This window comes from Chlorocebus sabaeus, chromosome 5 (genome assembly GCF_047675955.1).
Source record: "Chlorocebus sabaeus isolate Y175 chromosome 5, mChlSab1.0.hap1, whole genome shotgun sequence".
Classification (NCBI taxonomy): domain Eukaryota; kingdom Metazoa; phylum Chordata; class Mammalia; order Primates; family Cercopithecidae; genus Chlorocebus; species Chlorocebus sabaeus.
Genome location: NC_132908.1, coordinates 78,063,452 through 78,084,996, shown reverse-complemented (window position 1 = coordinate 78,084,996; position 21,545 = coordinate 78,063,452). Strand labels below are relative to the sequence as shown.

Below are 21,545 nucleotides of genomic sequence, written 5' to 3'. Positions count from 1 at the left end.
ATTCAGTCATTTTTATTTTTTGTGACTGACAAAGGACTCACGGACGATCCACCCCAGATATAAGAATGGAAATGACACCATGAATGAAAGAAAAAATAAATCACTTCCCAAAGCAAGTTATGTGATGCATAAATGGACGAAAATTTAAGTGGACATGACAGAGGAGAAGTAAAAGATGATGACAACCCAGTTCCATGTGTTTCCAAGAAGGAAAGAGGTAGAAAACTATCCTCATCTTCATGAGGGCGGCCAGCTCCATGAGAGCTGCCTAAAGCAGCTCACCGCAACACTCAATGCCTAGAACGGTGCCCAGCACATAGTGCTGAATGTTGGATAAATATACCATGTCATTCATTCTCACAGTCCTGGGACGTAGGGATCGTAATTTCAGTTTCCAAGACGAGAGTCAGAGAAGTCATGTGATCTACCCAGAGTTATAAGCAATAAGAGGCATTGCTGGGATCTGAACCCAGAGCCAGGCACTGCTCTGCAAACCCAGGAGCTTTCCTCTATATCACATTTTGTTTAACCCAAAATCATCTCTTAAGAGCCAACACTCTGGTGTGGAGAAGGCTTCGCAATCCCACTGGCTCCCTTGAGGGTCATTTAATGACTCTGGGCCTTAAGTTTCTAATCTACGCAGTGAAAGCAGCTGGGTACATCAAGAATGGCAAACACAGTCCCCGTTGCATGCCAACAACAGTTGATTAATAGTGGCTGTCTCTGAGCTCACTGGAAAGACTGATTACACTAGGGTTGATTAGCAATGTCTACCATGGTCAAGGCAATGAGGAGTGGCAGCACAAGTGTCACAAATTTGCCATCCCAGAACTAGATGAACTGCAAGTTCTCTTCCGACTATGGCTGACTCTGATTCTAATTATAAAAACAAAAAAAGGGGGGAAAGGGCAAACAGAGAAGGAAAAATCAACAAACATTTTCCAACATGGGCCATGGCTGAATTCAGTCAAGTCAATACTGTCTCCCCAGCCAGCCCCTCACGCTCCATGCACACAGCCCTGCCAAATGGGAGGAAGTGGAAAACATCAGACCCACTGCCCACAAACTCAACAAGACACCCAATCCAAGCCAGAAGTTGCAAAACAATGGGTTTTGCCTGGCTTGGCCTTTGTTGTAAAACACCTCATCAGGAAGCGTGGTAACCTGGCAGGGGGCTGCATCTGGGTTCAAAGCTGGGCGGGACCTCTTGCCCAACCTGAGCCTTCACAAATTACTTCAACTCTCTAAACCTCAGTTTCCTTCATCATCGAAAAACCTCACGGGATTCTCATAATGATCACACACAACAGGGCATCAAAGTTCTTCACAACGAGCCCACAGTGAGTAGGCAAAAAAATGGCCACTACCATCATCATCACCACCATCATCATCACCATCACCACCATGATCATCATCACCATCATCATCATCATCACCATCATCACCATCACCATCACCATCATCACCATCATCATCACCATCATCATCACCATCATCACCATCATCATCACCATGATTTTTCTTTGCAGGGGGCAAATTTTCAGAAAAGAGTCCAAGTGCAAGAGATTCTTTTGTTTCTCCCACGTTCAGCATGATGCCCGTTTGGTGGCTCTGAACTCTAAAGGGAGGAGGCTCTGAACACCACTCCATCTCAAGTTCCTGGTGTATCAGCCAGGGTCCTGGGAGGAAAGAGATGGCAGATGCAAAACGGTGCAATTTGAGGAAATGTTCACAAAAGGACAATAGATTAAGGTGTGGGTGGCGTACAGGGGAAGCACAAAAGATGGTTTTTCTACCTAGGGTGACCAGCTGTCCAAGTGTGCCCAGGACTGAGGGGCTTCCTGGGCCACAGGACTTTCATTCCAAAAACGTGGGATAGTCCTGAGCAAACCAGGACAGCAGTCACTTCATTTCTCCCCCATGTATTTCTATCCCTGGGCCTGACAGTGCAGGGGAAGGAGCAGTTACAGAAAAACCTGGGTAGAGGGGGTGACATGACTGCAGGAGTGGCTGAGGGATACCACACACCCATGGCAAAACCGAAGGAAAAGGGAGGAAGGAATAAATACCCCACTCAACCTCCTCCCATTCTCCTTCTCCCCCAGGCTCTCCACTGGCCAGACCCACCCAGAAGGCAGGGGAGACAGAAAAGAATGGAGGGTGGGGTTTCCAAGGCAAAGGCTGGAAAGAACAGAACATGAGCCCAGAGGCAAAGAAAGACACACAGGATCCTGTGTTGACTCTGCCGTGGCCAGGGGAGCCAGACCTCACCTCTCAGAGGCTCCATGGTGAGGCCTTGCAGGGACTCAGTGCCCCTAGTCCTCACACAACAGGAAGGAAAGGAACTTCCCTTCCCCACTGGAGGGGACACTGGGATGTGGCCAAAGCCCTCTTGGTCCATGGGCTTGGTCTGTGGCATTCAAAAGTGAGCCCAGCAGGGCTCGGAGGAAGAAGACCCCTTCAGCTGGCAGCTGGCAAGGCCACCTCCTAAGAGTGGGAAAGGCTGAGACAATTCCCTGAAGCAGCAGCAGCAGCCTCCTGGGCTTGGTCTAAAGCACATGCTCCGTCATTGCAGACCCAAGTGGGGGAATCAAAGGTGGGGCCTGCTCGGGGTGGAGGTCTATAAAATCCAGAGAGCACACCCCTGGAATTGCTATGCAGTTTCCCCCACGGGTGTGCTCAGACCGGAGGCCACCAGTCAGAGGCAGTGCATGCGTCAGGGGCAATATCGTTTAGAAAATAAAAGTGACTTTCAATTCTGTTTTTAAATCATATTTTCCGAGATCAAAATCTTATTTCCCAAGCACTGCTGCTGAAAGCTGAGGTGAAAACCACCAATAATATCTTAATCCTCCCAACGGCGGGTTTCCATCTTGCTTGGGTTGGGAACTTGGTGGCTGGGGTTAGGACAGGGGCTGAGAGCCCATTCCAAATAATATTGCCTGAGGTCACGGAGCGGGGTCACGGGCACACCCAACCAAGGTCACCAGAAGGTTTTTTTTTTTTTTTTTTTTTTTTGAGACGGAGCCTTGCTCAGTCGCCCAGGCTGGAGCACAGTGGCCGGATCTCAGCTCACTGCAAGCTCCGCCTCCCAGGTTCATGCCATTCTCCTGCCTCAGCCTCCCAAGTAGCCAGGACTACAGGTGCCGCCACCACACTCGGCTAATTTTTTGCATTTTTAGTAGAGACGGGGTTTCACCGTGTTAACCAGGATGGTCTCGATCTCCTGACCTCGTGATCCACCCGCCTCGGCCTCCCAAAGTGCTGGGATTACAGGCATGAGCCACCGCGCCCGGTGAGAAGGTTTCTAAGAAAACTGTGAGACTTTCCTGTCCCTTCACAGCCTGGGGTGCCAAGGTCCCCCACCATGCAACAACAGACACTCAAAGGCCTTTACTGACATCGGGTATTCCTGGAGAAATGGACCCAAACCCTGCCTTCAAGTTCACAGTCCTGCAGGAAGCAGTGGAAGGTATACAGGTGGGCAAACCCAACAGAAGAGAAGTGGCAGCCACAATAATGAGGGCGATGGCGATAGTGATGGTGACAGTGATGGTAGCGACGGTGACAGTGGAGATGACAGTGATGGTAGGGGTCATGATGATGATGATGATGGTAGCAAACATCTGTTGAGCACATACCACATGTCCACACTCTACTAAGTACTTCCCATGTATTCTCTCCTTTATTCTCGGGACAACCTGCGGAGTGGCTACTCTTACATCCCCAGCTTTCAGATGAGGAAACTGAGAGCTGGATCACACCACTGGTTAAATGGCCTCATATGAAATGTCTGGATCAAAAAGCCTGGCCAGCCCCTCCTAATCACCCTGCCCGATCAGTGTCCTGTTTTAGGGAAGGGCTGACCTGGGCAGGCAGGAGCTTTAACCCCTCCACCTCCCTGCAAGGCATGATGGGGAAATGGTGTTCTGGTTTCAAAGTGGAGGCAGGGGGTTTCCTCCTCCCCGATCCTCTGGGAGGACCCCTTCAAGCAGCTTCCCAGAATGGCTGAGCAAGGAGGGCCCTACACAGGAGCACCCAGTGGAGGCCAGCAGGACTGAGATCAGCTGGGATCCCCTCGCTTAGTCATGCCCCCAGCCAGGGCTGTGCTGGCCCAGAGAGGGTGCCCTGCTTACCACTGGAGGCATCAGAAGAACCCCAGACTGTTTGTCTTTGCAGTGCTCCCTGACCCCTACCCCTTCACCAAGGCTGCGGGCAGAACCTGCATGCCAACTCCAGAATCTTGTTTTCTAATAGCTTTGCAGGTGATGGGGTTCAGCTACAAAAAGCAGAGGGACCCACTGCCCAGCCGTGGGTGGGTCTGGGGTCAAACAGATGAAGGCCTTTTCAGAAGAGGTGAGAATCCAGGGTCCCTATCCCCTCTCCTCCCCACTCCCTAATCTCCGCCAGAAACCTGCCTCAATTCAGACACGGCACAAGACGCAGGTTTAAAGTCATTTTTCCTTACACCCAAACTTTCTAATGCTAATTTCTCCCTCTCCCTCTCTTATTGGCATGATGTAATTCCCCTTTTCAACAACCCAGATCTCTGAAGTCCTGAGTCATCAGGGCGAAGGCAGGGACAGCGAGGGGGAGGTCAGCTGGGACAGATCAAAGGTAGGGGGGAGCTTGCCAACGCCCAGGCCAGTCAGGATTTCCTTCTGGGGACCTGGGGTGTCGTGGCTCACCGGCTCTCAGCCCCACACCATGCCAGACACGGGGACAGGGTTCCTAAGGCCCCCGCATTGTTTTTCATACCTCTTCTGGGCCAGTTCTGAAGAGACAAGGCGACTGTGGGACAGCGCGGGGGTTCCCTGCTCTGCCACATGCCAGCCCGGGCAGACCCTGCCTGCTCCAAAAAATGGGACCTCACGAGGTGGGTGTGATGATTAAATGAATGAACACAGCAGTTCTCAACCAGGGGCAATGTGGCCCCCAGGGGACATGTGGCAGAGCCTGCTTGTTACATGTCACGGGTTGTTACAACTGTGGGGAGCAGTGGCCAGCATCTGGTAGGTGGAGGCCAACCTAGAATAAAAGCTCCTCCTGCTCCCTGTGTACCTATGTCACAGGCAGTCATCTAGGAGAAAGCGTAGATGGCTACACCCCACAAGGTTAATACGGGTGATTTCCAGGTGGCGGGATTCTGCGAGGATTTTTTTTCTTCTTGATTCTGTAAGATTGTCGTCATCCCTGTATGATGGCTTCAGTTTTGCTTTTACAAGAGAGGGGTGGTGAATGTGGAGTGGAGAAGGCAGAGAGGCAAAGGCACCCTGGCTGCCCAGCTGGGGTGGTGCCGCGCCACAGGGGAGCAAGCCCTGGCTCCAACTGGGGAAGGCAGCCCTGGAAAACCACTGATTGGCGGCGGGGGGCAGGTCAGGGGGGGTTCCAAGCAGAAAGAAGAGGCGTGCGCGAAAGGTCAGAGGCACAGGGAAGCTGAGGCCAGAAGCCAGGCAGGGCAGGAGGCTCAACCCACAGTGGACTTGGAACTTTGTGCTCTCTGTGGTCAAGTCCTCACCACCGGCTGTGACAGATCAGCCTGCAGGGTCAGGTGGTCTCAGGCGAGGAGGCTGAGGTGACCACCCCAGATCCAACGAGGGCAGGTGAGAAGCGATCCTCTGCCGCGGCTCCTCTGGAGACGGGTCTGCAGGAAGTTGGCCCAGGGAGCTCCCGGAAGGGTCCCCAGTCCAGTCAGGGTGGAACCTTCTGCTCTGCCCACACACTCTCTCTTCTGCAAGGCCCTCCTCTCAGCTCACAGCCAGCCTGGCCACTTGCGGCCTTTCTCACATTCCGCTTTGCAGCCCTAAAACCCTGCTCACCAGCCACATGCAGTGATACTCTGGAGCCACACAGCCTGAGGCCAAACCCTGGCTCCACCATCACAACCTGGGTAAGTAGGGACCTCTCCTCTCTGGGCCTCAGTTTGCTCATCTGTAAAATGGGGACAACGACAGCACCACCCCACAAGGGCACTGTGAGGATTAGATGAGTGTTTATCTGCACAAAGGGCTCAGGGTAGTGCCTGGCATACAATAGGCGCTGGGTAAGTGTTCGCTGTCCTTACTGTTGCCTTGCTGGTGATTCGCCCCTTGCTGCCACAGTTCCTGTGCTCACACCAGCCAAGGACTCATTGTGACATGTGGAGGCCACTGGCTCTGGACTTAGGCTGCCTGGGTTCCAGTTGTGTAACCTGAAACTCTTGAGGTCTCCGTCTCCCCTGCTAACGCCTCCTGGGGCTGATGAGAGGATGCAATACACACATGCCTAAAGGTCTGAGAATGACTGCATGAAATGATCCGTGGCCCCCTCCACTCCACCTTGGACATGAATATCATCTGGCCCTGGGCTCTGGCCCTGCTGGGACTCCCCGAGCTCAGTCACCACCAGCCTGCTGGGACAGTTCAAGCTCTTTCATTTTCCCACCCTGAAGCAAGCCTCAGTCACAGGGCCATGAAACGTGAACCAACCAGAGCAACAAACAGATGTCAGCAAGTCATCGTTCCCCTTTCTAACGGGCAGCCCTGCCCCCGAAAACCACCAGCTGAGACCCCACTGCACTTCCCCCTCTGCAGACACGAAGCAGAGCGTCACCTAGAAGGTGCCCAACTGTGTCCCTGGCCCTCGGCTCCAGCCTGATGGGATCACCTTCCAGACAGCACAGGCCCAGGCTGGGCCTTCCCACCAGGCCTCCCTGAAGGGAAGGTTCAAGAAAGGGGCCCTGTGAGCCACAGCTCGGAGACCTCAGGCCTGGGATTTGGAGTAGCAGGGGCCTCTGGCAGAAAGTCCACCAGGAGCTCACCAGCAGCCTGACACCATTACCATCACTCTTCCTAGGCCACAGAGGTGGGCTCAGAATCCCAGGGCCTGTGTCCACACCAAGAAAGGCTGTGTGCACCACGGCTGGGCCATGCGTTGTAGACACCACGCGTGCAATCCCTCGCACACCTTCCTTCAGTATGGACAGGGCCCTGCAGCAGGGGAGTGGCACAATTCGCTCTTAGGCAGAGGGCCAGAGGCCTGTGGGGTTACAAAGTGGAGGGGTAGAGATCTGAGCTCGCTCCTCCCTCTCCGTAGGTCCCTCTCCCCCTCCAACAGGATGGACCTCCCAACTAGGCAAGCTGTTCTTTCATTCATCCAAACAATGTCTGCTGAGGGGCAGTGCCTCAGCGTCCCCATCGGTAAAATGGAGAGAGTAACAGTATCTTGCTGGGTTGTAGGGATCACTAATAGAACCTGCAGAGCATACTCCCTGGCAAGAGGAAACACACTAATCACATGAGTGGCCACTGCATGGTCACTACTGTGACTAACTGCCTGGCCCTGACGACTCAGAGATCCCTGCACTCTTAAGCCTTCCAATCTGTGACATCCTGGGCTCCTGGATGGCCAGCCAGTCCTCAGTCTCTGCATCGTAAAGCACCACCTGCCCCAGGGTACATGGGTTTACCCAGCATTAATCACCCCACACTGGTAGACTCTGCTCTAGAAGGCGAACCCACCTCTATCTTTAACTCCTATGCTGTCTTATGATGTCCACCCCCTAAAAACCGCACAGACCCCCGGAATGTGCCTGGCTGCTCTGTCCCATCCCTTTGCTCACTGTTCCCTCTGCCCATTCCCACCTCCAACCTGCTACCCTCATCTCCATCAGTCTCCATCCTACCTCTCCATCCAGATACCTGCCTCCTAAAAAGAAGTCCTTCCTAAAACTACACACCCCTATGATGGCGTCTCTTCCTCCATCTAAACACACGACAAGACGTAAACCTCTCTAAGCAACGTGCTTTGTTCTACGGTGTATCATAATTGTAATACCCCCATTTAACTATGAGTCCCTTGAGAGGGAAGAGTATGTCTGACTTTCCAAGTGCCATGCCTGAGAGCACTCACTATGCAAGCACAGCGCCCCAGAACACTCACTTTGCACAAATAATATCTGGTGTTCAAGTTATACACCCAATGCTTACCTTTTACAAATAGTTGGCATTCAATTTCCCACATCAGTTCCCTTAACTTTTTTGACAAAATCACAAAGGAATGTCCGCCAACCTTGGCAAACACTAAATTGAGAAGCTCACTTATTTCTACCTAAGATGTTTCTGCAGGAGGCTGAAATAGTTCCGTGTACATCCAACAGGTGCATATACATTGACAGACCCACACAGACATGAGGTCAGACCTGGCTTTGACACTAAACTCTACTTCCTTCCAGCTCTCTTTATCTGAGACTCCATGAGAGCATTTGTAAAATGGGAATAAAAACCTATCCCGCAGGATTGTTGTGAAAATTAAATAAGCACTATGCCCGGCACACAGTAGGGATATAATAAACATCGCTGCCAACCAGGTACATTAGGTCCATCTCCTACAACAGATTTGCTTACCCTACTTTATCCCCCACCAGAGAAGACTGCAAGCTTTGCCGACCTGCCACCAACCTCAAACCCAGGAACCAGATGAGACCACGGTCATGTGAATTTCCTTTCTAGGGAAGCCCCTCTGCTCTTGGTACCCTGGAGACCTCAAGGTCTGCTGCTGCATCCCAGGGATCCTGGGGTGGGAGTAGTCATCGCTTCCATGCTCTCCTCTTCCTCCCGGACACACATGTAAACCACGTTCCCCAGTCTCCCCCTGCACTCTGTGTGGCCGCCTGTCTAAGTTCTGACCAACCAAGCGGCCAGAACTACAAATGGGTTGGCTGTGGTGCTCACTCTCCCCATCCCCGCAACAACGAAGGACCCAGGGGAGGGCAGAACCATTTCACAAGAAAAAGAGGGGGCAGAACCCTCGGGAGACCCCTGCAGGACTATAAGAACTGGGCTGCATGAAGCCACCCAGATGCCAGGGTTGCATGTTACAGCAGCTAGCCTGCCTGGCGAACACAGCCCCTTCCATACCTGTGGCTCCCCTTCCCTGCGGAGCCTCACACCGATATGTGTGGTGGTAAACAGGGTCACCTAGTTCACACAGGGAGCCAACGTGGGAGGGAAGATAGCCAGGCCTGGGTCTGCTCAGAAGACTGTGTGCTCCAATTTTCAGATATTCTGGACCTCTAAGGAAGCTGGCACTGGCCCAGGACACCCAGAGAACCTAGCAGAAGTCCCGGTGTGATCTTCCCTCTCCAAATAACCCCACCTGAGCTTGATGCAGCCAGCCCAGCTCAAGGGAAGCACCCAGATGTCTGATTCCATATACTCAATTCCTATATCCACCCAGGGACCGGATGATCCAGAGCACGTGCTTCCCTCCAAAGAGAGTTTGCCCAGTGCAATCTGTCCACCCTACCATTTCTGACAGTAGCCTGAAAGGAGCAGACCCATGAACAAAGGATGCCACGGGAAGGCAGGACTCTGGGTTTGAATCCCAGGAGGGCTGCTCAGCCAGCTGCAAGGGTCTTTGGGCCACACACTTCCCCTCACCCCTTCCCAGCTGGCAAAATCAGAGGTGAATCAGACCACTAGTGTGTTCTAGATCCTAGGATCCTTACAGTGTAGTTATGGACGAAGGGAGTTGGGTTTTAAAAGTTCTGCTGGGCTCTGTCATTTAAGTCTCTTAAAGCACTGCTACAGGGCTATTCTTCACTATTTATTGGGAGGTAGCCAGGTTTGCAAAAAAAACAAAAGAAAAAACAGACAACAGAAGCGATAGAATGGAAGCTTTACAGGGCGAGGAGCTGCCTGTGTGCCCGGCACCTCGTGCATTCTACATACTCATTAATTTTTTAAACAGATAATAACAGCTCCAGAGAGCAGAGGGAAGGAAACTGATAATCACAGAGCGTGTACCAGGTGCAAGCCACTTTACTGGGTGATTTCTAAGTACCATCTCCTGCCTCAGGGCCTTTGTAATTGCTGTTCCCTCTACCTGGAATGCTCTTTCCCCTGGAAGTCCTATCACCCCCTTCCCTGACCACTATATACAAAGCAGCTCACCACTCGCCCCACCCTGCTTGCTTTTCTCCACAATCCCAGTCATCGGATTTTATAATTACTTGCTCTTAACTTAGTTGTCTGTCTGTCACTCACTCCCATCAACACAGGCTCCACGAGGGCAGGCTCTTGTTTTCTTCTGAGTGCCTAGAACAGTGACACTTATCTGCTGAATGAAGGCATGAAAACACCGCCAGGGCTCACCTCACTTACCCTGACATCAATGCTAAGAGGAAGTCTCTCTGATCCTCGCTTTACAGATAAGGACACAGGCTAGGGGGCCTGCCCAAGGTCACCACCTGGGACGCTGCAGAGGCAGGATTTAAGCTCCCCTGTCCGATTTCAAAGTCCAGGTCCTCACTCCCCTACTCCACTGGGTCTGCCATCTTCTCTTCCTGTGGCCTCCCTGCACACCCCAAATGCCAGGGCGAGCGCTGTGCACATGGGAGGGGTAAGGAAATGGCTACTGAAGTCAGGAACCAATTTCAGCACCAGAAATATTTTCTCTGCCATCTCCTTTGCCTCAATACACACAGCAAACACCTCCCCCACACGCACGTCTCATCACCCTTCAGTTAGGGCTCTGCTGATGTAAGCGAAGCTTCCTTTCAAAATGCGCACAATCTCCCTCGGTGCCTGTTGAATACACCGGGTGGTTCATCACCAGAGCCAGGAGCAAGGAAGAGAAATTCTCACTTCCTCTTTCTCCACCATGGGGCTGGGTGGCCTGGCTTCCATCCTGGGGAAAGCAAGAAGTCGGGGAACAGAAAGCGATGCCCTCAGGTGGAACTGCCCAGACCCTTGTCCTGCGGGTGGAGGTCAGCACGCGTCTCTGTTGGCGACCCCTGGTCACCTGTGTTCCTTCAGCTCTGGGGAAGACCAAGTGGCCAGACCCTCTGAGGGCGATCCCTGGTTGGTGACCTTTAGCCACACCAAAGCATGACTCCAGGTAGCAATAACTCCAGGCAACACTGCCCTTCCCTCTTCAAAAAGAGGCTCAGCTCCCCTATCCCAAAGAAGTAAGCAAAAGAAAATCCAAACTATCAAAATAGAGACAACTCCATTGAGTAAAAATAGAAAATGTTTTCTTTGAAGGAACCAGAGTGTATTCATCCGTTTTCATGCTGCCGATAAAGACATACCTGAGACTGGACAATTTACAAAATAAAGAGGTTTAATGGACTCACAGTTCCACGTGGCTGGGGAGACCTCACAACCACGGTGGAAGGTGAAAGGCACGTCTTATATGGTGGCAGACAAGAGGAGAATGAGGGAGCTAGGCAAAAGGGTTTTCCCCTTATAAAACCATCAGATCTCGTGAGACTTATTTACTACCATGAGAACAGTATGGGGGAAAGCGCCCCATGAGTCAATTATCTCCCACTAGGTCCCTCACACAACACAAGGGAATTATGGGAGCTATGACTCAAGATGAGATTTAAGTGGGAACACATCCAAACCATATCAAAAAGGCTGAGACTAACCTCAATGACCATCAATAGGTGAGGGTCAACCTACATTATTGTGATACACTTCTATGACAGAACACTATGCAGCAGTGAAAAAGAACAAGGCAGTTGCACACACATGGAGGGTCTCCAAAATATTCTGTTCAGTGAAGAATCATGGTGGGACAGCTAGCTGTGTGCGTGCATGTCCAGATACACAAGAAACGAGCAGCAGCGTTTGCCTCCAAGGAGGGCCACTAGGGGCTGTGTGGCCATCAAGTAAGGGAAGCTTCATTTTTCATTACATGCCTTGTTATACTAATCAAATCTACCTGATGCATATATGAGTATTTCAATTTTTGTAATTTATTTTAAGAAACTAGACTATGCCCCCCCAAGGAATTTTTCTTAAACTGCTTACAACAATTTCACTGCCTTCCTACCCATGAGACCTGCTAAATAGCCCTAACTTTCCCCAGTGCACTATTCATCTCAGGGAACTCCCTGGAGGCCACCCATTTTTAGGTAACAATACTTCCTTCCATTTGTGCAGAAGTCATGAAGCTCTTTCAGGGCAATTAGCAAAACAGGAGTTGGAATCCTGGTCACTGCATGCTGACTATACTAGTAGGTGTTTATCTATCCTCTCCAATCCTTACAGCAACCCTAGACATGAGGTGCTCCTCCCTAAGGATGGAGAAAAAACAAGGCCCAGCAAGGGAAAGCAAAGCGCCAAAAGTTACACAGCCAGGAAACTGCACCCTCCAAATCCAGACCCAGCACCATGAGACCGCAAAACCCAAATCTGTTCTGTCCCATAGCAGAGATGCCCCACGTCAGGCTGCCTCACTTAATCTCATGTATTCCTTCAATCAAAGGTAAAAACTGACCCTCTGCAATGTCCACAACAACAAAACACCAATCGAGTACCCTCAAGACAAGTCAGTACTGGCTGGCGGCAGTTGAGGCGCCCTGGGACAGCTTTGCCTTCTACCAGGTCCCCCTGAGCCCTGCCCACGACAATGCCCCAGAAGTGCCCTGTCTCACTGCCCGGTGAGACACTAAGGAGCAGGCAGGGCCGCGACACCAGTCAACCTGTGGGCCAAGCAGCCCAAGCCAACAGCAACTGCCACCTCTGTCACCCACTTGCAGGAAAGCTCAGCCACACGCAGTGAGATTCCTTCTACCTGGACTGGCATGATGTTGCCATGGCCATAACAGGCATCTCAGATTGCACCAGGCAAATGCCAGCATCAAAACTTACTCCTTCCTTGGCTGGGCACGGTGGCTCACACCTGTAATCCCAGCATTTTGGGAGGCTGAGGCGGGCGGATCACGAGGTCAGGAGATGTTAACCATCCCGGCTAACACGGTGAAACCCCGTCCCTACTAAAAATACAAAAAATTAGCCGGGCATGGTGGCAGGCGCCTGTAGTCCCAGCTACTTGGGAGGCTGAGGCAGGAGAACGGCGTGAACCCGGGAGGCGGAGCTTGCAGTGAGCCGAGATTGCACCACTGCACTCCAGCCTGGGCGAAAGAGCGAGACTCCATCTCAAAAAAATAAAAAATAAAAAATAACTTACTCCTTCCTTAAAATGCACTTACTTATTACAGCCTGGGGAAGGCAGACCACGTTTAAAGTTTAGAGAGAATTTTGACTTTTTCTCCTCTCTGTCTCAGCCCCTCCCCTCCACCACCTCCAATCAGACAAGTTGTCTAGGAAATAATTTTTATATACTCCAAAATCCTCCTATGACAAATGGCATGGAAAGGGGGAAAAAAATTCTCTGTGTTTACTGCCATGAGAAACATCAAATAAATTAAAGGCAGGCTAGGCACAAGGTGGGGAGCGGGGGTATGTGACAAAAGTGAAAAAGCAATTAGCATGCGTGCATGTGGACACAGATGAGTTCTCGTGGGATCTGTGACCACCCTGGAGGACACAGATTTTAATTCTCAAGTAAAAACCAAGCCATGTGGATGTGTAACTCTTAGCTCAGCAAGTGACACACAGTAGGTGTGCAGTAAGCCTGTGCTAAACAAAGTCCGAGTTCAGACAACAGCTGCTCCCCACCAAGAAAACACCAGACTAAAAAAACCACTGAGAATTAAGGTGGCTTCTCCTTTCCCATCCATAACGAGATGCCCGGAAACACTGCAATCAAACAGCAGAGTGGTGAAAATTTAAAAACAAGCCACTGATGAATTATGGCTTGAGAATAAAGAACACTACTATCACCTGTGCCCTGACCCCTGAATAAAGGACTTTCTGACTGGATCCACCATTCTGAAATACCGTGTGCCACACTGTCTTAAAAGTAAGATGAAATAAAAGGTAGGCAGCTTATTTGTACTTCTTTGGTGCAGAAGAAACAAAGCCTACAGACAAAGCCCTCTGCCCATGGACAAACATGTCTAGCAGGTGATCAAATTCAACCCAGAGACGAGAACAGCAAAATGGATTCTGGTCCTGCTAAACCCAGTTGCTTATGCAGAACCCCTGGCTGCCCTGGCTGTCATTTACAACCAACACAACCATCACCAGCCGTGAAGAGCCAGTGAGGCCCAGGGACTGGGAAGTTTGGGTACAAAGAGGGTATGGGACACCACATTCAGGCCACAGTCTGGGCAGACGGGCCGTTCCCCACAAAGGTGCAGTCCTGGGTCCCCCAGGGAGGGGGCCCTGGCCTCCCCATCTCCCCTCCCAAGTCAGCTGTCGCCTGTCTGCTTCCTCCTTTGTTTACGAGCATTTCGGATCCAAAGTCTCCAAGCACAGGGTGCATCAGACCTGGCGGCTGTCACAAGCCACATTAGGCACGCTGTTGGCTCTGTAAGGATTTAATCAGTAACTGGCCCAGAAGACCAGGGCAGGGCAAGCTCTGACCTGATCCCACAGGAGGCAAAGTTTACAGGCAGGCCAGGTGGGTGAGGCTGCTGGCTCCTCTGGTAAGACAACCTAGAGGGCTATCAGGTCCCTTGGACCCCAGACTAAAAGGTGTCCTTAGCTGGTATCACCCAGCAGGTGGGACTGGGAGCCCCAGTATGCCTGCATCCCAGTCTGATGCAGATGTGCTCCTGGAAGCCTGGTCTTAAATCTCTCACGATTCAGTTAATTGGATCAACGGAGACACACTGCAGAAGGTTTGGGCAAAAAAGAGTATTTGGTTTGTTTACTGGTTTGAATCCATATCAATCACTCTGGGTCTTGTTCCTGAAGCCCATACAATTAACCAGATATTTACCAGATGATTCTGAGTTGGGCTGTGTAGACGGCTTAAAATATGGATGAGTGATATTTCAAGTAAGGATATGACTCTATAGGAAACATACTTGGAACATCAGGAGCTCAAGGCTGGGCACGGGGCTGCTGCGAAGCCACAGGACTGCAAAGGGTTTTTGTTGTAGAGAACTGCACTCAAATTCACCTTTGTTTCATTTGGGCTCATATTTCTCAATAGAGTGCTTAGGCTGCACTATAAAACGCAGACGGATTACATAATGTCCAGGCCTCAGGGAAACCCCACAGGGGCTCCTCTGCTTCCCCGAGAGCCTGGACACCAACCAGGTGTCTCACGATGGGACAAGAGCCCTGGTGGCAGTCCCAACCTCACCTCTGCCCCGGAGGCCAGCCCTCCAGCCAGGCCAGCCCTCACAGCCCCACCTCCAGGCTCACAGGCCCTGAGGCAAGGCTCCCTGGAGCTCCCCAGAGGGCAAGGGCAAGACTTAAGGCCACCCCCTGCCTGCAGTGCTTGGTGACGAAAGGCAGCGGAAAGGGGATTTTGCCAGCCCATCGGACACTTCCTTATAGTTCCTCTTGCCACATTTCCTAACACCAGAGCATGGCTCTGCCAAGAGGAATCTTGCTCCATGGATAAGCCTCAGTCCCCAGTACTAGACAGGTGCTCTCCAGAGAGGCCCACGCTACCGACGGTGCCACCCACCTGGGCTGGCCAAGGTGAGCAAGGGGCCTCTCGCTATTCAGGTCTTTCTTCCTTCCCTCTCTCTCTCAGACAGACCTCTTGAGCAATTGGAGGTAAGTGGGGAGCCATTAGCCTCGAGAGCTGGCTTCCTGTAAACTGAGGGCGGCAGCAGCGGGACACTCGCTCCTGGCTTCTCCCATGGGGAGAAGGGGCTCCGCCTGGCCTTCCCACGGCAGGTCACTGTCCCTTCTAACCATTTTCCTACCCCCACCACCACTCCCCTTCATTTCGTGGAGTGTAAGAGAAAAAAAAAAAAAAAAAAAAAAAGGCCAATAAAGTACCCCTGAGCCAGGTGAAAATTCTGAAGCCAGATCTGGGTCTCCAGATCCCAGGCAGGGGGCACCGCGGTCACCAGTTCCTCCCCACATCGGAAACACTCAGTACTGGCAAATTTTCAGAGGCTCTCTCCCCCTCCATCCATTGGAAAGCCAAATGCTGCGGCCTGTGGCGCGGGACGGGCTTGAGAACATGCACCAGCCTGACCGGGGACTGGGCCGCCTCCCCGCGACCAGCAATCCTCCCTGAGAAAGGAGTCTTTGCAGATATTGCACCAATGTGCCCACAGGAAAGAGAAAATAGGTGCTCTAAGCATGTCGGACCCCAAATTCAGAATAAAAGTCCTCGAGCACTGCAGTGCTCTGGGGTGGGGGGTGGGGGACTGGTTCAAGGAGTAGGATTCTTCAGCTAACTTTTCCCCTCTCCCCATTCCTTGGGGAATGTGTCATGGCCTGTGACACACCGCCAAGGGAACATGGATGCCAGGGAAATGTCTACACACGCTACACGTTTGTGACATGCCATGTAAGCGACACCCTGTTTCCTGGCTGGGTTTTCTTGGCACAGGTGTGGGCAGGCAGTGGATTCGGCCCCCTCCCACTGTGCTTAGTAAACAGGATCACGGTGGCCCCAGGGAGGAGTGTGCATTCTGGAGAAGACAAGCCACCCCTCCAAGGAGGATGGGACCCCCACGGCAAGGCTCAGGCCCCAGCCACAGCCGGTATTTGAAACTGTCCTTGTTTCAAAACACAAAGCATCCTGTTCAAGCTCCTACCCGCCACCCCCACTCTCCCCTCGACCCCACCACAGCTGTCTTTCTCCACGTACCAAGGCCACCATTTGCAGATCTGATTTCAGAAACAGATCAATGGTTTTTCCTCTCCGACTCATCCAGCTGACCCAGTCCTAGCCATGTATTTAAAAACAATAACAAAATTAAACCTCCAACAACAAAACACACACGTACACACACACTCTACAGACAATGCCGGACCAGGGCTCCACCAAGCAGCTTCCAGGCTAGAACTCGACCACCGCTGGGTCCTAAGATATTCCAGGACCACTGCCCCCTCCCCCTCCACTTCCAACCTCTCAATGTACGAATGAGATTTTCAGAAAGGGAAGCACCCCGTTCTGCCTGCCAGCCCTGGCAGGAAAGAGAATAAAGGACGGGTAAACCAAACAGAGGAACTGGCTTCTGGAAATTCTTTGGGTTTGGGGGCTTGGAGGTTTTGTTGTGTTGGTTTTTATTTTGAGGGGTGGTATTTTGTTTTCCCCTCCCCCACCCCTCAGATCCAGATGGGCCGGGGGCTTCCAGAGAGAGAACCCCCACCACCATCAGGGCCCAGCGTCGGGTCCATCCTCGAGTCCCAGCCACCAGAAACACAAGAGGTGGGGGCAGAAGGTCCCCGGGCACCCAGCCTGGCGGTGGGCCGAGTCTCCAGAATTTTAAGTGTCTCTCTCGAGCCCGGTCGGCTGGTCTGGGCTTCACACTCCAAAACTGAGCCCCGCGAGCAGGCCAGGAGCGGGGCGCCCTGGTTCTCCCCGTTCCCCCGGCACCCCCCACCGCCCCCCAGGCCCTGGGCTCCAGGTGCAGCGCCAGGGGGCAGCCAGGGAGGGCGCATCTCGGGCCCCGAGGGGAGGCTGGGGTGCAGCCGCGCAGAGCCACTCACCGTGGCGGACGCCAGGCTGTTGTCGGCCAGCGTTAGGTGGTGCGGCTCCCAGCGCCTCAGGAATTTCGAGGTGAGGATCTTGCTGAGAAAGGTCCGCGGGTGCCGGATGACACAGACCTGAATGTCGCCCTCCTGCAGCAGTTTGTACCTCATCCCGTTGCAAAGCAGAAGAGCCCGGCGGCAGGGCACTGCGCCCATCTTCGTGCCCTCGGGGGCCGACACGTCGCCCCCCAGCAGCGGCTTGGTCTCCTCGATCTGCCGGGGGTCGCCGCCGCCGCCCGAGCTGCTGGTCACATCCATGGCCGCGCCGGGGGAGGGGGCTGGGGGCGGGGAGAGGGGGCTGTCCTGGGCTGCTGGGGCGGCGAGGCCCCCGGATCCGGCGGCCCGCACCCCCCCACCCCCCGGGAAGGTGGGGGGGTGTGGGGCTGGGGGCGCCCGCAGGGGAGGGGGCGCTGCCCGCGGGGGGCGGCGCGTGCTGCGGGCTGGGCCGGCCTCGGCGCTTCCTGCGGGGCTCCGGGCTTCCTCCTAGCTCGTCGGGTGCATGCTCGCGGCGGCTGACCGGGCTCGGCGGGCGGCGGGGAGGGGCGGGGAAGGCCGAGGGCGGGCCGGGGCCAGGCGCGGAGGGCAGGCGCTGGGGTGGGGGCGGCGGGGTGGGGGCGGGCGTGTCTCGGGGCCCCGCGCCGCCGCGCGCGTGTGTACGGAGCGTGTGTCCGCGCGGCCGTCCGGGCGAGAGTGGCCGCGGGCGGGGCGAGCCGCGCACTGGGCTCGCGGAGCCCGGGGCGCCCGCGCGATTGGTCCCCGCGGGGTCATGTGCCCGCCCCTCTGACGTCAATGGCGGCAACGGCGGCGGCCGCGGCGGCTTCGGCCTCTCGCGGGCGGAGTCCGCGGTCCGGGCGGGGTCGCGGCCCACGACGGGGAGGCGCGGCCCGACGGGAGGGGCAGCCCCTGGGGAGGGGGCTGGGGCGGGCGAGCTCCGCAGGGCCCCGGCCCGCCCCGCCCGGAATGTGGGGAGGGGGCGGGGCGCGGGGGCGGGGCGCGTGACGTCACGCCAGCCGCGCCCCCGCGGGTGCCCGGGCGGGAGCCCAGCCCGGCTGCCCGAGAGAGGGGCCCGCGTCCCGCCCATTCCGCCGTCCCCGGGCCGAACTCGGACGGGGAAAGAAGGATACCCGAGAGCCGGGGGCTGGGTGGAGGGACCGGGGCTGGAACCCTTGACCGCTGACGCCCCCTCCGCGGTCCAGGCTGCCCAGCGGGCTGGCCAGATGGAGCCGTGGGCCGCGGACGCCTCCCCGACTGAAAGTGTCCCCACGGTGATCATGAGCCCACCCTGCCCTGTCTCTCACTGCGGGACCCGGCAGGCCTCGAACTCCTGGCCTTTGACGTCTGCTGGCTTTGGCCTTGGGGGTTCTCAAACCTTCTGGGGAAAGGGGACGGCCCCCCCATCCCCCTTTTTTCTTCTGCTCCTGGAGACAGAGCCTGTTCTAGGAACCCAGTTAAAACCCCTACTACCTACACAGCCACCCCTCTTGTGCGCACCCCAGCAGCTCCCCCTACTTTACCTTCCTGGGACCCCACCTGGTCATTTTATCTGAGTTCACAGGCCCAGCACCAGCCCACGAGAGAACCATATTCCATTCTCTTGTGACCCGGGGTATCAGGAACTGCAGCCTGGATGCAAAAAGCTTCCTTTCTGCCATCACAAGCAGCCAGCACCTAAGGCCACCTAGCAAATGCTCAGCTCCTCAGCCAGGTTTTCTTACCTCCACGTGCTCCTGCAGCTAATAACGTTAAAACCCCAGATTTTTGCCTTTTTAAGTGAAGATGCCTCTGTAGTGAACACATGAATGTGTGCAGCGTGTTGAACTGCGTCGTGAACACTGCGGAATATCCACAGCATCTGTGCCGTTGGTGGAAATTATTCACACCCCCTCTCCCAAGAACAGGCAGCGTGAAGGTGCTGCCCAGAGGACCCTCTCCCTGAGCCTGGCCAGGGTTTCAGGCAGGGGGTGAAAGGCAGGTCCCAGGCTGCATCCCTCATCAAAGAAGACTCACATCCAGCCTGCCCAGGAGATGCCTCCTGGGGGAGGCACAATTAAATTAGAAATTTAGAAATTCATTAACTCCCCACAGTTTGCTGCCATTTCCTTCAAGTTTTGAGCTTGAACAGCCTTGAGAAAACCACCACGCATGAAGGGGCAAGACCTAGATATGTAGGTATTAGGGGGTGGCTATGGCCAAGAAACCCCCCAGTCCATTAAGGGGGTGGGAATAGATCCTTCGTTCAAATTTTTTTTAATTGAGCTCCTGCTGTATGCTGGTCACAGGCCAGGCACTAGGGTATTAATAGTAGTGACTATAATAACCACAGTGGCCAGAGACTTCCTATGTGCTAAGAATTTTGTATGCACACATCATTTTCTTCTCACACCCTATGACATAGGTGCCGTCCTCATACTCAGCCACAAAGCAAGGAGGTCAGAGTCCAGAACAATAACAGACATTGTGCTTGGTACTCCAGGAACAGAAAGGGCAATGTCTAACCCAGTGTGGGGGACCAGGGTACTCTAAGAGTTCTTTAGGAATCAAAGAAGGGGACAGGTGCTCGAGGAAGAGGGAATGGCTCCTACCAAGGCAAAGAGATGAGAGGATGCTCAGCTTGTTCAGGAAACTGAACTCACTTGCCATGGAGTGCAAGGTCCCTGGAGGAGGTGGAACAGAGATGTAGGCGGTGAGCGAGCAGTGCCCTGAAATGCAAACTGAGGGACTAGAGCAGTGGGGAGACACCACATGGGCCATGCAAAGGAGTGACTTGTACACGGCATCTTCAAAAGGCTGCAGTGTGGCACAGATGGGCGTTGCAGAGGAGAAACCTACATGCAAGGAGGCTGGTGAGGAGACTTTCATCCCCACCTCCCCCCACAGAAGGAAGCAGTAAGGGCTAGCACAAAGTCCCTGGGCGGAGTGGCCCAGTGGCAGGCAAAGCAGTTGCTGTCCACTTCAGGGACATCTGTGGACACGCCCCTACCCATACAGGGCATAAAACTCCAGTAGAAGGAGGAGATTTAGCAGGATGCAAATCCCTGATATATTCCAGGACCTTTCCAGACATCCTCAATGCAGTGCAGTAGAGTGGTTGATTTGTAAACATTAAGTAGGACATACCGTGATAATGACCGGTATCCAAATGCCAGATACTATGCTGGAGGCCTTATATATTTGTTCTCATTTATTCCTCCTCACCAACCTAGGAAGTAGGAACTATTACCATCCCCATCTTAAGAGTGAGGAAGTTGAGGCTCAGACAATGTCAGACAACTGTGAAGATCCAGCTGAGGTTTGAACCTCAGATTCTGTTTGACCGCAAATTCCATGTGCTTCCCACTCCTCTGGGAATTTAGGAAGACATTACAAATGTCTATCTTCGTAATGTTGTCCTGAGCAGGCATTCAGGAAAAAAGTATTGAATTCAATCAATGTCATCTTTAAATAACAGTATTTCTTGAATATAGTTTCAAATCAGGGAAATGGAGACCCCAAGACACTGCAAAGAAAGTTCCTAAGGGCAGAAGCCAGAGTCGCCTGTCTGGCAACAGCACTAGCTCAGTGCCTGGACAAAGCTGGGGTGCAGCAAATACACAGCGATTGATTGTCAAAAACATACTCCTTGGTGCTTAGCAAAGGTCCAGCCACAGGATCAGGTCAGTAAGTTGCAGGGGATGAGATGGGATGGCATTAGTACTCAGTCTGTGACAGTGTGACAGTCGAGTCCACAGCCTCCTAGACTGGGACTTGGGTAACTCATTGCAGGGCCCCTCCACCTTCCAGTATCCCAGATTCCCAACCTGGAAAGGAATCTTAATCCAGCTGTCAGACTCCATCAGAGCCCCATCCCTGGAGCTCCCCAAATTATAGGAGACACAAGTCCATCGAGCTCCTGTGGATGGATCATATCCCTGAGTCATGCTCAATGCCCCAGAACTCCAGACCCTCCAAAGAATGGTCTGAGCCCCTAAGAGTCTCGCCTTCTAACACTGAACTTGAGAAGCTTACGGAGTAGCAGGAAGAGCATGGCTGTTCATGCACCCTTCACTCCCCTTGGGCTCTCGCGGGCTCGTTCACTAACCAAAGGCCAGTTCACCAGACAAACCTGTCATTTTCTGCATTCTTTGCTGGCAGTGTCTCCTTGTGTGAGCCAGGTTCCACAGGATGACGTCTGCCCTCACCTGAACTACCACTTTCGTT

At 53.6% G+C, this 21,545-nt stretch overlaps 1 protein-coding gene across 1 annotated transcript in view; it reads right to left on the bottom strand.

Moving 5' to 3' along the window:
* CMIP (c-Maf inducing protein) overlaps nucleotides 1-17,908 on the bottom strand; it is a 263,458-nt gene extending 245,550 nt beyond the window's left edge. Inside the window, exon 1 of the mRNA XM_038008220.2 lies at nucleotides 17,307-17,908. Within this exon, the coding sequence (XP_037864148.1) occupies nucleotides 17,307-17,606 (300 nt within the window). The 5' untranslated portion in view covers nucleotides 17,607-17,908. The remainder of the gene's footprint in view (nucleotides 1-17,306) is intronic.
* Nucleotides 17,909-21,545: the final 3,637 nt, after the last annotated feature.